Source organism: Penicillium diatomitis (assembly GCF_028827545.1).
Source record: "Penicillium diatomitis strain IBT 30728 chromosome Unknown utg000005l_segment0_segment0, whole genome shotgun sequence".
Classification (NCBI taxonomy): domain Eukaryota; kingdom Fungi; phylum Ascomycota; class Eurotiomycetes; order Eurotiales; family Aspergillaceae; genus Penicillium; species Penicillium diatomitis.
The window spans coordinates 411,020-425,930 of NW_026623177.1; the positions used below are offsets into that span (position 1 = coordinate 411,020).

A 14,911-nucleotide genomic window follows, 5' to 3' on the forward strand; every position below is an offset into this window, starting at 1 on the left:
GCGAGAAACCCAACCATCTGGGCGTGGAGGGGGAGGAGAGAGCAAGTGATAGACACAGTCAGTTGGTAAGAAAGCAAGAGTGGTAAATAGCGTGATAATAGGAGGAATGATGATCCTCCTTTTAGTGAAAAACAAAAAAAAAAAAAAAAAAGGACATGATAGAAGAAATATTGCCATGCCCTGGCCCTGCTCTGAAAAAGGACAGTAGTTGTGGGGTACAGTCACGGAGACCAAAAATCAAAATCAGCAGAAATCCCCGAAAATCATTAAATGATTATCCAAGTGGATCCCCGAAGGACGTGTGGATGGTGGTGAAGGTGGATCGCGATGGGTGGCCACTGGGCGTGTCCCTGGTTCTGGATCCAACCGCAGTCGCCTCAGATCGTCTGGAGTCGCTTCTCCTGCCGGCGCCTCCAGTGTGGGCGTGGGGACTTGGAAGAATGAGGGATTGTATAAACTCCCTCGTGTCTCCCCCTCATGTGCTCTGCGCGATTCGCTTTCTTTATAGTCAACTGTTTCCCAGGCCACTTCCACCCACACCTGGCCCAGCCTTCCAAAGTCAACGCCTTCCAGACTTCCCCCATTCGCCTTTTTGGGAAACAGCTGTGATCCAGTGCCTCACTGCTTCCACCTCACCACACCACACATCCCGCAGTCCTCGACGGCTTTCTTCCTCGCTTGAAGTCCCATCTGACAGGATCAACATTATGGATCTGGCCAACCTTCTCCACGGCGCTGCCCCGGCGCCCAAGTCATATAGTGAAACATATGGCAAACGTTCCTTGCAAGCTCCGCTCTCGCCTCCAGCAGAGGACCGATCAAAATGCGCCTTGCCCTCGATCTCATCACTGCTCGAAGGTGCTGATGGACACCCAGCCAGTGAGTACTATCATGATCGAAACAGACTGAGTGTGATGCTGGTGTGATCAACACACCAGCGCATCATCTCTTTCATCGCTCTTTCTTCCGATGACCTTGATCACTGACTGTCAACCCCTCCAGAGCGTCAACGCCTGAGCCCACCACCTGCTTCTAAGCGGGATACTCGCTATGACACTATCTGCCTGCCTCCCACTCCACCACTGCGGCCAGGCTCTGGTCCCAGCTCGCGTCACAGCAGTGTGGTGCATTCGCCCATGGAGATGAACTCGTCTCGACAGACGTCACCACACGCCCATCGCTCTTCCGTGTCCAGCACCGCCAGCTCCATCGGTCCGCAATCGCACCATGCTCTCCCTCAGGGCTACTCGCATGGTCCTTACGCTTCTCCTGCCCCCAGCATCTCATCTACCTCATCGCATTCATCCTACACCTCTCCCGTCGAGGCTACTCACCATTCCACATCACCACTGTACTATGCGCGCCCACCCCCACCTGCCATCAACACCAATGCACCTGCCTCGGTCCCTTCTGCTCATCAGGCAAGCCCTCCAAATCCTTCTGGCCTGCTCTCGCCCATGACTCCTGCCTGGCCTCATCAACATCACCACTACTTCCCGCCTTCCAATGCGGCTCCCTACCAGCAGAACCATGACCGATATATCTGCCGCACGTGTCACAAGGCCTTCTCCCGGCCCTCCAGTCTGCGCATTCACTCCCATTCTCACACCGGTGAGAAGCCCTTCCACTGCACACATCCCGGCTGTGGAAAGGCCTTTTCCGTGCGCAGCAACATGAAGCGTCATGAGCGTGGGTGCCACTCCGGACGCCCTGCTCCTCTTCAAGCAATGGTCGCATGAATCAAAACCCAAAAACGAAAGAAACCAAACGACAAAAACAGCAAAAGAAAAAAGCAAAAAAAAAAGTTACTGATTGAATGAATTTCTTTTGTCAAGCGAGGGGGGATCTTCCTGTTCCTCGTCACATCATTTTTTTTTCTGGTCAAACATGGGCTTTGTCATGGCCTACTTGGTTTGAAGCAGGTGGCATTATGTTGGATACCTTGATACCCTGGAGATGTACGATTTTATTTATTTTTCTTCCCCCTTTTTTTTTTATTTCTTGTATATTTCTTTTGTTTCCCCATGCCCTCAGAAGAGGGGGTGAGAATATTTTAGATCGACCATCTTGGTCATTCAAAAGTCACTCTTATCATTAACGATTCAATGTACACTTTTTTCAATGACAAGATTGTCCTCCATTGGTCTCGCCATCATATTATCAACCTTGGCGATTGTCATTTTGTTTCCAAACCTAGCACGGTACCTCAGGTACATTTCGGCTGAAAGGAGTAACAGCAAGTACCTCGTTAGCAAGTACCCAGTTTGCCACCACGCCACGATTGGGAGCAAGTTGCGAATGACACATTTTGACGCTTGATCGATTTTGCTACTACCTTCTGAGCAGTGGAACGCACCGAATTTTCTAGTTGGGGATGGACGATGAAACTGGAGAGGATGCTCCTCTTTGGCAAGACAGGCCCCCCTCCCATGGAATGGTTTCAATTCGATGCCTGTTTTGAATTTGAATCTGCTATCATTACTGCGCGCACTGAGGTACCAGTACTTAGTACAACTTCTTACTTACTACCAAGGTAAAGAGAACTACCTTTTGTACCAAAACATTGATCCAAAAGGTCGGTAAGTACCAAATGACCGTCCATACCTCTTGAAGATCTGGAGATGAGCTCCGTTGCCCGGGGCCGCGAGATGACATAACTTATTCGCCATTGCAATGGAAATGTGTGCTTTCTTGAAGCATTCCGGCTATGGCTCAAGCTTGGGACCCTAGACAGATATTTTTGTGGGATTCATTTGCGGGAACGCAGCTGAGCACTACTATAGTGTCACTGTTTCCTGCGGTGGTGAGCGATTCCATCCGTCTATAGGCAGAGATCGGGGTCAACGGTAAGGTATCTCTCGAAATAGGTCAAATCCAGGTGGACATCGCCAGTAGTAGACAAGACGTCTGGTTGGCGATCGACTTTGACATCGACGGTACAGATCCTAGGTATATCCAACTCATGTGTTGCTCAATGAGCCTCCCCTACCCCTCGATGATCGATGAAAACCCCCAAGGACAACCCCCTCAACACCCCTCCCCCCAATCGAGATTCATCGAGATTCTCATGTCCACGTTACTCGTTAAACGTTCCTTAACGACCTGCAGAATCCGGTCAAGGATCAGCAAGCGCACGACCGGTTGTGTAGGAAGATCATAAGGTTCCGTCGAACTCAATTTTGAGGGTCGGTTAGAGTGGGAAAAAAAAAAACAAAATTATGGAGACACTGGACTTCCAAGTCCTTGTCGAGAGCGTGCGTGATCTACATGAGGAAAGGGCATGTTTACATTGATAATAATAGATCGGCGAGACTTTGGTGAGCCTTTGAGTGCGTTGCCTTTTTCTATTTTTTTTTTTTCGGTTGCCTTGATACACAAGTCTGCGTCGGGGTGAGAATCATCTATAGCGATGAATGCCTTGATAGTGGACAGTGACATTGAACAGCATGCGAGTTCAATAGACTATACCTCGAATCCGAAATTCATTCAATCTGCTGTACTCCCCAAGTACCACAGATGAAAGTACCGTCCGGCGTCTGTACATTATCGCACTGGTACAATCGATAGACAACCTTCTTATTCAGGGTTGATCGTCAACTCACACACCACCTGATTGATGGGAAAAGAAAAAGATTATGGGCCTGAGCGATCTCCGTTCGTGGGTTAAAGTCGTGTCTCCACTCCACTTCGAAATCCAACCACTGTGACATGCTTTTAAACGAGAAACGAGCTCCATCCATCCTTGGTCGCAAAAGGCAACCAACGTGGGAGGATCATGATATCTGGATCCATGAGCTGGAGGATCGTATGCAATTGACGGATGTAGCAGGGCACGGGGGCCTCTGTCTATGATGATTACACTTCAAATGAGGAGAATTCGCAAAAGACAAAAAAAAAAAAAAACAAATCGGAAGATGGACATGCATTTGGTAGGGAATCGACAAAGGCTCGAAACAAGAAGCTGTGTCAGAGCTATCATTAGGTAAATTTCCGGTCCTCTTAATCTCGGGGGCGTATATGTCATTCGTATATTGTTTAATGCTTGCATGATTGATTCATCAAACTTGCAGTTCCTCTTCAATTTCCATGCTTTTCACTCGTCCAGCACACCCCTGGCCAAAGCCGCCAGACTGGTTTCATATCGCGCCGGATTGTGATCAGTGAGCATTCCTGACGCAAATCTCAACTCCCCGAAAAACGTATCGACGTCTCTAACAAAGCGCATTTGCACACGGGTCGCCGGTCTGCCTAGTCTCGGATAACCCTCGCCGCCCAAGTCCGGTGTCGTTGTGAATGCTTCCCTCTGCAGAACACGCATGGTCTCGACGACGAACACCTCGCCAGGTGGTACTAGTTTGGGAGCACGCATCTCATCCCGCAGTTGACCGAGTGTCTTCCACGCCCACATATCTTCACCGACGCCGTCTCCAGCGTGAAGCACGTTTGGGGGCTGGTTCACGTAAAACTTGTGTATAATGTTCTGGCGCAGGCTCTCGTGTAGACGTTGACGAACGAGTGACCTGGCACCGGAGACATCACGTTTGAACACCGACGCAACTGCGTGCATGTCATGAAGAACCCCGAGAGAGAGACAGGGAACAACGTCGGAATCATTCACAACAGTAGTGACGAGCCCGCGTGTGGCTCTTCGCAGAAAGGGAGACATCACCGCGGGTGGACCATAGGCGTACACGTGAATAGGGCGACCAGGCGGCAGATCATATATAGGTGTGTTGTCTGTCATGGGAGCAATCGGGACACTTTGACTGGATTCGCTGTCCACGGTCACTCGACGATACCGAGGACGTGGCTCGTACGCTGCGGTTACAAAAGACGTGCCTGTGAGAGAACCACTGGGTTCTGAGATCAGAATCGCTAGCAAAGCTGCCACCCCTCCACCTAAAGAATGACCGCAGAGGACCACGCCATAGTCTCGGAACTCTTCCAATGCCGCGCGCAGAGTGGTCATTACGCGACCTCCTCCGCCCTCAAGCAGCCGCTTGGCTGAGGCATGCATCCCTTTGTGGACTTTCCAACTCTTGCCCTGCCATTCCAGATCGTCATAATCACATGTCATATCCGTGAGAATATCTTCGAAGCCCCAGGTTCCACGGAGCGTCAAAACTATGGCTTTAGAATCATGGTCGATTGAGAGGTAATGGACGAGAGGAAATCCACTTTCTGTCTCACCGGCAGCATTCGTGCCGCCAGCAGGATCAATGTAGGAGGACAACAAGATCGTTGACGGTGGCAGACCAGCATAGTCCGTAAATGCGTCATGCTCATGACTATCCGAAAGGGTAGCTGGTAGGCTCTTTGTACCTTGTGATGCTCCCATCACTTTGAGAGCATTGGTCCCGTAAGAGGCGGAGGAGAATCGACAGAAACGGCGAATGTTCTGAACAAAGTGCCTCTCAGGAAAGATTCCTGGAACATGCCCATCTCGGTGTAAGGCTTGAAGTGTGCTCATGTCCTCGTAAACACTTTTGCGAGGCCGATGAGCCAGTATGAGTGATGTGTCGGAGCCAGCTGTTGCGATCGAGTACATGCTAGGCGTGTATGATCGCGCCCGTCCATGAAATGTCGCGGAGCCGGGCCGATAATCATTCGCAGAGAGTCTCCCATCTGTCTCTGATCGAGATGACGATAATGAGCTACTGCTCCGGACATGAGTTCTTGCGTTCACTGGCGATCCAGGGCGCGTATCAGCTTTGCAGCGCGAAAAACTATCTGTATGACTCGCGCGTGCTTCATGGCTCCTTTCGCGCATCACAAAGTGTCCAGACCGCGCGCCTTTCGGTCCAGGGTCATTGCCAGTCAACGTTCGTCTGTCGCTCACCTTTCCGACTTGTGGTAATTGGACGGGCTGCACAGTTGGCTTTCTTCTCAAATCTTGGCCGGAGATCGACAACTTGGGTCGGGATTTATGGGAGTCAGCGTGACTTTGCTTGAAATCTAATTTCCCCGGTGTGCTCAGCGTTGGAATTTGAGAAGTGCTAGGCGCTCGAGGCGGATCACCGTGAAGCTGATCATCTGACCTGCCCGGAGATGACTGAGTTCTGTTTGCTGGCTTTCGAGGATTTAGATGCTTCGTGGCCCCGGAGCTTTCTGACTTGACTCTCTTCGCCAATCTGGCAATTGACTCCATTCCAATCTCCGAATTCCGACCCAGGTCCTTGCTATCGTTCGGGGTGATGGAGCTTTGTTGCACCAAGGTGCTCTGCGATGGGGGCGTGGCACGAGCATATATCCGGTCATCTTGACCTTTCTCATTGGATTCTGGTTCCTGCCTTCCATTCAGATTGCGCACGCTTTCAGACTGGCCAGTTGGATCTGACTCAAGCGAGTCAGTACAAGGGCGTAGCTCGGTGCTATGGTACTTGTTGAAAGCAGTCCGAAAAACGACAGTGTGCCTGGGCAATGACTGAATTTCTGGTGCCCTGCTGTTGTAATCCTGATCATGATGAAACCTTTCCTCGATGATCGTCGTGCCCGGCGGAGCCGCAATCTCCAACGCCTCATCATCAAAGATGTCCACAGTCACGGTGCGTGCCGTAAGAAGTTCAGACCTGATCGTAGCACGACAACCCGATGGTAGCTGACTCGTGATGTATGACCGTATTTCTTCGTCTGTAATTTCCCGTTGATCCTGCGGGTGTAAAGGCAGATGAGGGTCTAGGGGGTTCTCGGGGTTGGTTGATTGCCGTTGTATGGCGTCAAAGCCTTCATCACGCTCGGGCATCACGAACGACGCACTTCCTTGACGAGTCGTTTCGCCCTCGCCCTGTTCGTTGAATTTCAACCCATGGGTTCCTACAACATCGGCCCTGACACCAGTGTCCAGAATTACCGTATCCCAGACGACTTCATCCCCACCGCTCTGACGAATCGCTCGTTCGGTGTTTTTCTTTCCCCATCGCTGCAAGAGTGCAAACCCTACCAAGCCGAGAAGGAGATCGCCGATACCGATATCCTCAGTCCCGGCAGTGGTATCGACTGACCGAAATTCACGACGAATTAGTGTAATGATAGCGGCAATGGCTCTTGAGGATTCAGTGGATCCTAGGATTGCGTCCAGCGTAGACAAAAGAGATTGGGTGAAGTTTGCAACAGATGCCAGAGTTGTGGATGAGAAATGAAAAGAAGCTGCAGCAAAGAAGGACGCCGTGGTCACCGTATTATGAAGGAGCGCCAGCTGGTCATACAAGAGTCAGTATCTCGCCCGGGCATTTGGATGTTTAAGGTGCATACACTTCGCTCCAAGAGTGAGTCCACTTCTCTCCGACCTTGCGCGTCGCCCGTGTGAACGGCAACATCTCTTCCAGCTCTAGTCAAGACACCTTCCACGAGGGCCCGGCTGAATTCCAGGCCTGTCAATGTTGTGGCGCGGGCCCCATCCAAAGCCACCCCGCCGAAGAATGTCCCAACTCGCAGGGTCAACGACGTTGACTGTGTAATGACCGAGACCAATGATGCGAATGGCCGGGGCAGTAAAGTACTGCCGGGGGTTGCGGGTATGTGATTTGCATCCGCGTCCGGGCGTAATTGCAGCTGTTGCTCGGCTGGTGGAGTAGATGGCGCCAGCATCATGTATGAGCCATAGAGAGAATTTTAAGATATGAAAATGCAAGTTTGTGAGATCATTGATAGTTGATATCTTTTCCTATACCTCCCTCCTTGTGGTTGAAGAATAGAGGAGGTTGCTATCTACGACCGGGGCTCACTGGCTTAATGACCAAAGATGGAAACGTGCCTGGCGTTCGCGTGGTTCGTCTGTCCCTTCTGGGTCTGACATGTGATTCTCAACAATTTGCCGCCATGCGATGACGTGGGAAACATTGAGAAGGATCAACAACCTTGACTTTGCGGTTGATTGTTCTCTCAAGGAAGCCTAAATGTTCCTTCCATGGCTAGAAATCAATATTCACATGAAGGAGTGCCTTGTTCCGACTGTCAGGGCCGCTTTGTCCCGGTCGCAGGGGTAGAAGGACTAAAGCATCGCCTTGACATCGCCTCCGTGTTGTACCCTACGGATCACCGTTCGGTCGCAGTCGGCCACCGTGCGAATCCCGGCCAGGCCCATGCTTTGCCAGAGATCGGCGAGAAGACCCTTCAGGACCTGCTTTGCACCGTCACGTCCACCAATGCCAAACCCGTAAATCACAGGCCGGCCTACCAGGACCGCTTTGGCGCCCAACGCGAGTGCTTTGATGATATCTACACCCGTTCGAACCCCCGAATCGAACAGCACCGTCATTTGCTCACCAACCGCGTCAACAATCTCTGGTAGAACATCCAGAGATCCAATCGCACCATCCACTTGACGGCCTAGCCTCGGAAGTTAGCTAATTCACAAGCTTCGGGGTCGAAGAGAATAGACCATGCTACGGGAGTCTTGTGACTAGCCGGGGGGCGGCACTTTCACTTACCACCATGGTTTGATACCACAATTCCGTTGCAGCCGTACTCCAGCGCCTTCTTCGCATCCTCGACGTGTTGAATCCCCTTCAACACGATCGGCCCATCCCAATTCTTGCGTAAGAGGGCCAGTTCTTCCCAAGTATGCGCGCCTCCTGCCGCGATCTGATTGAGCCAAGCCTGTGAGGCACCCACGATGTCTTCTTCGATCTTGCAGCCTTGATTGTCTTCGAATTTCTTCCTGAAGACGGGATCGCTAAAGCCAACTTGGCATCCGACTCCCTTGATGAAAGGTACGTAACCCTTGTCGAGATCTGCAGGTCTCCATCCGAGACTCCAGGTATCGAGTGTGACGACTAGTACTGTGAAGCCGGCCGCTTTGGCCCGTTGCAACAGCGACAGGGTGATCTCGTCGTCATGAGGCCAATACAATTGATACCATCGGTGACCATTATTGCTGGCTGCAGCGACTTCTTCAATGGTGCTAGTCGCGGCTGTGCTCATGATGTAAGGTACACCAATCTCTTCGCAAACCTCTGCCAACCCTGTCTCTTTGTCTTCGTGGAAGATTCCCTGCACGCCAACAGGAGCCATCACTAGAGGGTTGTTGTATGTCTGACCAAACAGCTTGACGGAAACATCTTGGTGGTCCATCTATTAGAAAGACCACTGTCAGCGACTACCCTCAAAGAGAAAGCTCGGCAAGAGTGAGCTTTGACACTGAAACATGAACTGACACTGCGTAGCATTCGAGGCAACCTTCGGCCAGTGTAAGCACAAGATCAATGTCCAGTCGTCTCAAGCAGGGAATACACCAGCAACTCACAATTTCCATTGTCGAAAGGCCAGTCGATTGCTATCCATGGTCGCCTTCTCACCCGCGCCTCCAGCGACATAGTTGAACGATCGCTCGCCAAGAGCCTTGCGCGCCTGTCCCTCGAGTAATCGGGGATCCGTGGTCACACTGGGCAGGATGCCCATGAGGGAACCTTTTCCGTAAATCTCATTCTGATAGCTTCCGTACGTTTCGTCGGGCATTGTGAAATATCAATGTTCGTGGTGAAAGACAGGCAAGAAGGAAGCTGAATTGTGAGGACCAAAAGCTGGGGTAACATGGCTTCACTCCAAGTTTCCCCCGATTGCCCGCGGGCTGGGGTGGAGTCTGCCGAAGAGCCTCGGCCACTTGGAGGCTGATAGCTCCTGGTGCATCCACGATTGATTAGCGATTACTCCAGCATGGCACGGGCGCTGCGTTGGAGACGAGAGCTCACCATGCATCATACCTACTTCAGACCGAACCAGTACCCCGCAGATCAAGAGGTTTGCCTACCGAGGAGCCCCGATGCATGATAAAGCGCATTGTCATGTTAAATGGTTGGTTTAAGGGGCAGGCCCTTTCTCTCTGCATCCGAGAACCTCTTTTTGACTCCTTGAACAGAGTCTGGGATTTGTTTTATCGGTCGTTCGCCATCCATCACTGCCCCCCATACACTTATATCACACAATAAGTGCCTTCAGGGATGACGTGATCAGCAAGCACGCGTGGAGATCTTCAAGTAAGTCGCGCTTCCTCGACCCTCGGTGTTATCTCACATTGAAAGCACCTCGCGCTAGATCCGAAATCAAAATGAAGCCGGTCGCGACCTGGAGTTGCAACCAGTTAGCACCAACATGTAGAATGATCCTGACCGATCTTCTTTGACAATACCAGAATGTGTGTCTAGTCGTGGCAAAAGCATAGATCAGCGCTGTCAAATTACGTCCCTACTAAGTGAAGTCAAGTCAGATTGAACTTTTGAAGTAAGGGACTTGCCAAGTCTGGCACGCCATCCCGCTTTTTTGTCTTGGCGCCTAGCAATCTTCCTTGACGGGTTTCCGCTCGCAAACTTTTTTTTGGCTCCCACCAGCATTCGCGCTATGATCACAAGAATCGTCTCTAGCTTGATCAGATGAGCGAGATGTCCGAAAGCTAAAGTGTTTGAAAGTTTTGTGCAGGTAGATCTGCGGAGGAATTTTATAAGCAAAGATCCGCACAGTTATCCTTGGTCCTCGGATCGAAGGGATGATAGAAGGGCTCAATCAGCCAGCAAAGAATATGGACTCGTCAAAGCCCGAGCAAAGACCGTCGGATCTTGATCTGGCGGACGAGGTCAGCTCAGTTCCGACGGTCGAGGAAGAAAAGCTCGAGCGGACGCTGATGAGGAAGATTGATCTGCATATCCTCCCGTTCGTGGTGCTTCTCTACCTGTTTAGTTTCCTGGACCGTGGTATGTCTGTCTTGCTGCCAGCGCAAGCTTGCATGTGACCCATTTACCAAGAAAGATATGATGTCTATACGACAGATGGCAAAGTGACTAATCTGTGAATAGTGAACATTGGAAACGCGCGTCTGTATGGCCTGGAGGACGACCTGGATCTGGTTGGTAACCAGTATCAAGTCGCCGTGTCAATCCTCTTTGTCACATACTGTGTATGTCGATCCTGGTCAACTTGATCCCTGCCGGGAGAAAAAGTGCTGACGGCATTCGCAAAGCTTTTCGAAGTACCGTCCAACCTGGTCCTAAAGAAATTAAGGCCCTCTCGCTACATTGCGGTCATCTCCGTCTTGTGGGGCATCATTGCCACACTGACAGGCATCTGTCAGAGCTATGGTGGCCTGCTGGCTTGCCGTGTTCTGTTGGGAGTTGTCGAGGCTGGCCTCTTCCCTGGCCTGATAACCTACCTGACTCTCTTTTACAGCAAAAGTGAGATTGCCCTACGGACCGGCTACCTGTTCAGCAGTGCTGCCGTGGCGGGAGCCTGCGGTGGCCTTCTGGCTTACGGCATCGGCTTCATGGATGGCATTGCTGGACTGCGAGGATGGCGTTGGATCATGATTCTGGAAGGTATTCCCACCGTGATCATGGGTGTGGCCACCTGGTTCTTCATGGCGGACGAGCCAGACACGGCATATTACTTGAACGAAGATGAGAAGGCGCTTGTTGTTCGCCGTCGAAGCCGCCACGTGGGGCAAACGGCGTCTGCTCAGAAATTCCATTGGGCTGACGTCAAAGAGGGCGCGCTGGACTGGAGGATCTATGCCTTTTGCATCGGTCAGTTCGCCGTGGATACCATGTTGTATGGCTACAGCACGTTCTTGCCGACCATCATTAAGGGCATGGGTCGATGGTCTACCGCCGAAGTTCAAGCCTTGACGATCCCTTGCTATGGACTTGGGGCCATTGCGTACCTGATCGTGGCCTGGCTGAGTGATCGTACTCAGCGTCGAGCGTTTTTCATCTGCCTCTTCAGTGCCATCTCGGTCGTTGGGTACGGTATCCTAATCAGCGACGCCTCCTCGGGTGTGCACTACTTTGGTGCCTTGATGGTGGCTCTGGGGCTCTACGTGACCGTTGGACTTCCACTGGCCTGGTTGCCCACCAATTTGCCGCGGTATGGGAAGCGGACATTTGCGACCGGCTTGCAGCTCACCTTTGGCAATATCAGTGGTGTGATGGCACCGTTTTTGTACAAAAACTCCGAGGGGCCGCGATTCATCCGTGGTAATGCTGTCACTCTTGCGTTGGTGGGATTTGCAGGAATTCTTTATGGAATTTTGTGGTTCTACTTGGATGCTGTCAACAAGCGCCGCGCCAAGGGGGTCTATGATGAGAAGATTGCCTCTTTGTCTGAAGCGGAGACTCAAGAGCTTGGGGATCGCAATCCTCGGTTCCGATATAGCACTTGACGTGGAGAACAAGAGTGTCACGGTGCAGGTTGCCGCAGGGTAATCATGGATCGTTGACTTGGACATGGCCATGATACATGAGACGTAGCAATAGAATGATAGACTGGAAAAATTTAGACTTATAATGGGAAAGAAACTCATCCAATACTTCAATAAAGCAATTGCGTTTGATCAATGTCAGTCACGATAAAGTTGGCAGAAGGCTCTCAGCAAGATTGGCCTTGACCGCGGCAGGCGGCCTCATGGAGAAGCAGTGTGAACGAGACAGCTGTCGCCAAAATATTATCTGGACTCATTGCAGTAAAACACACGTGGCCACTGTCGACAATGTGACATACTCTTCAAGTCAGCAGTCGGGTGCGCTACTCAAAGATAAATGAGGCCAAAGCAGAGAGAAGGATGGCCGACAACCCAGTCACCTTTTAAGAGCAAGCCCCTGGCGCTCGTTCAACCCAGACTTGATATAAATTGAGATTGGAGGCCATCCATGATATAAAGTACCAAATACAATTTCTCCTGATCATCATAGAAAGCCAGCTAAATTTCTATGATGCACGTATGTTGGGAACTCAAGTCGGTTGTGCCTCCACGGCAAATAGAGGCCCCAGCCACGTGATTGGTAGTCCGGCGAACCAAGCTATGTTTACCAAAAAGTTTCCCTTCCACGACCGCCGCCGGACCTGACCCGACCTGCGCCTCTGGACTACCTCGATCTAGCAGCTGCCCATTTTTAACTACACGTCATCTCACATCGTCATTCAAAAACTTGAGCTTTCGAGCTTACTTTCACATTATAATGGAGTACCATGCTGTGCCGCCCGAGGAGCGCGCACGAGACGAAAACGGCAACTTGCTCCCTTGGGGATATGTCTACAAAGAGTATGTCGCAATCACCAGTCATGCGCTGACGTTCTGGAACCGCGCCTCGTCCTGATTTTCTTGCTTCCTTGAAAACGACAAAACGACAAAACGGTTACTGATATTATGAGGTTTAGTGAATCCCGCAACCTTCGACGACCAGCCGAGGAATCGGGACCTTTTGGCAAGAGGAGGAACAGCCGATACGAACGATCGCGCACAAGGACCGGCACCCCAGCCAAGCGCGAGAATCCCAATGTAGCCGAGTTTGGCCGTCTGTTTGCCCAGCAACAAGAGGAAGAGCGACCTGTCGTCAGCCTCCCCAAGTCCGCCTCATCAGGGAGCCTTGACGCCTCGCGAAAATTGACCGAGAAAGTCGCGACCGAATGCATTCTCTACGGATACAAGGCCAAGGATGGAGAGTGGAAAGTGATTGACAAGTACGAGCGGATCTCGCAGGGCTTCATCTGCGAGGATTACCCGCGCAATGACCCCAATTATGCCAGCCAATTCGGCCAGCTGTTGAGCGGCGGCGACGTTGTCATCCGCAAGGATCTGACCGCGGATGCGAATCGCAAGTCCAAGCGATATGCGGGCGGGTATCACTGGATCAAGGTCACATTTGATTCTTCTCAAGCAGCCGATCGGGCCTGTTTCTTTTCGCCACAGGAGGTCGATGGGCATCTGGTCTTCTGTGAGCTGTACGAGGGTCACGGTCCCGCCGAGGACGTGCCTATTCCCGCCGATTCCGCTGCGGCCGCGAAGCTGCGCAGCAAAAACACACGCACTCTGACGTCCACACATTCGTCCGCCTTCCTCTCTAATGCAGGTAGCATGGACGGACAACCCTCTTCTTTCACACTACCCCGATCATTTGGCATGAACAATCTCTCAGGTGTGCCGGAGCCGGAGAAGGAATTATCGTTCGATTCAACTACAACTACGACAGCGACATCAGGGACGGCCACAGCGGCAACCACAATCACAACCACAACTGCAACTGCACTCTCGACGGGGGTCTCGTCTAGCTTTGGAAGCACTTCATCTTTACATCACCGCGGCATATCTGACGCTGCGCCCAAGCCGGACTCGGATTACATGACGCACATCCCGACCGTCCGTCGAACGAAGCTACGTCCACTTACCGAGGCTCTTCCGCCAGGCCCGACGATGACCGAGCGTGTGCTGCGATCGATTCCCATCCTCAGTTGGTTCACGGGGGATATTGTCGGTGATGGACCGCAGCTGAAGGAGGATGGAACGTTTGATCACAACAAGTCCGCTGCATATTGGCGGTTCTGGTGGATGCTGGATCAGTTACTCGGGACGGATATGTGTGGTTTGAAAGAGGACTCATGAAGAGGAGGAGGAGGAGGAGGAGGAGGAGAAAAAGGAGGAGAGCTCATGAATAGCGAATTGCCTGTCGAATACATTCCTACCAAGCCCGCCCTGAATGCACATCATCAAGTTTCAGGCATCCCGGACAGATTCCGTGTTCAGATTCACCTTCGGCCGAATTTCCGAGCAACCAGGGTCATCAGCCGCAGCAGTTGCAAGGGATTGAGGTCTCCCTCCCGGTCTCGGTCGAAGCAGTTCAAGGCCAGCGCTGAATTCAACGGAGCCTTTTAAAAAGCCTTTCAAACGTCATCGGAGTACAGAAGCACGCACAGAGACGCATTTGGACTACGACAGTCTCAAAAAGCAAACGATTACGCGAAAAAAAAGCATTGATCAGGCTTATTGACTGGACCTGGGCCTGGGGAACTCTTGTCTTGTATTTTACTTCACTCTTGTTCTTAAACTTCTAAGTCCTCTTTGTCCTAGCTTGGCGCGTGAAATGAACCCGACGATCACTTTCAGACTTGAGTATCCTTCCACAACTGGATACCTGAGCTCAGCTAAGTTGTA

At 51.6% G+C, this 14,911-nt stretch overlaps 5 protein-coding genes across 5 annotated transcripts; 3 read left to right on the forward strand and 2 right to left on the reverse strand.

Moving 5' to 3' along the window:
• Positions 1-707: 707 nt before the first annotated feature.
• N7539_004790 (C2H2 finger domain transcription factor mtfA) lies at positions 708-1,739 on the forward strand (the record flags this gene model as incomplete). The annotated part of the gene is made up of 2 exons (XM_056934392.1): positions 708-879; positions 1,003-1,739. The coding sequence occupies 2 exons, from the start codon at positions 708-710 to the stop codon at positions 1,737-1,739; spliced, it is 909 nt and encodes a 302-aa protein (XP_056789586.1).
• Positions 1,740-4,093: 2,354 nt separating this feature from the next.
• N7539_004791 (lipase family protein) lies at positions 4,094-7,590 on the reverse strand (the record flags this gene model as incomplete). The annotated part of the gene is made up of 2 exons (XM_056934393.1): positions 4,094-7,195; positions 7,252-7,590. 2 exons carry the CDS (start codon positions 7,588-7,590, stop codon positions 4,094-4,096), a joined length of 3,441 nt encoding a protein of 1,146 aa, XP_056789587.1.
• A 400-nt stretch (positions 7,591-7,990) lies between these two features.
• On the reverse strand, positions 7,991-9,456 carry N7539_004792 (lactate 2-monooxygenase; the record flags this gene model as incomplete). Its single annotated transcript, XM_056934394.1, has 4 exons — positions 7,991-8,328; positions 8,430-9,072; positions 9,156-9,177; positions 9,245-9,456. 4 exons carry the CDS (start codon positions 9,454-9,456, stop codon positions 7,991-7,993), a joined length of 1,215 nt encoding a protein of 404 aa, XP_056789588.1.
• A 1,057-nt stretch (positions 9,457-10,513) lies between these two features.
• N7539_004793 (putative MFS transporter) lies at positions 10,514-12,145 on the forward strand (the record flags this gene model as incomplete). The annotated part of the gene is made up of 3 exons (XM_056934395.1): positions 10,514-10,685; positions 10,788-10,888; positions 10,952-12,145. 3 exons carry the CDS (start codon positions 10,514-10,516, stop codon positions 12,143-12,145), a joined length of 1,467 nt encoding a protein of 488 aa, XP_056789589.1.
• A 796-nt stretch (positions 12,146-12,941) lies between these two features.
• On the forward strand, positions 12,942-14,362 carry N7539_004794 (uncharacterized protein; the record flags this gene model as incomplete). The annotated part of the gene is made up of 2 exons (XM_056934396.1): positions 12,942-13,024; positions 13,141-14,362. 2 exons carry the CDS (start codon positions 12,942-12,944, stop codon positions 14,360-14,362), a joined length of 1,305 nt encoding a protein of 434 aa, XP_056789590.1.
• Positions 14,363-14,911: the final 549 nt, after the last annotated feature.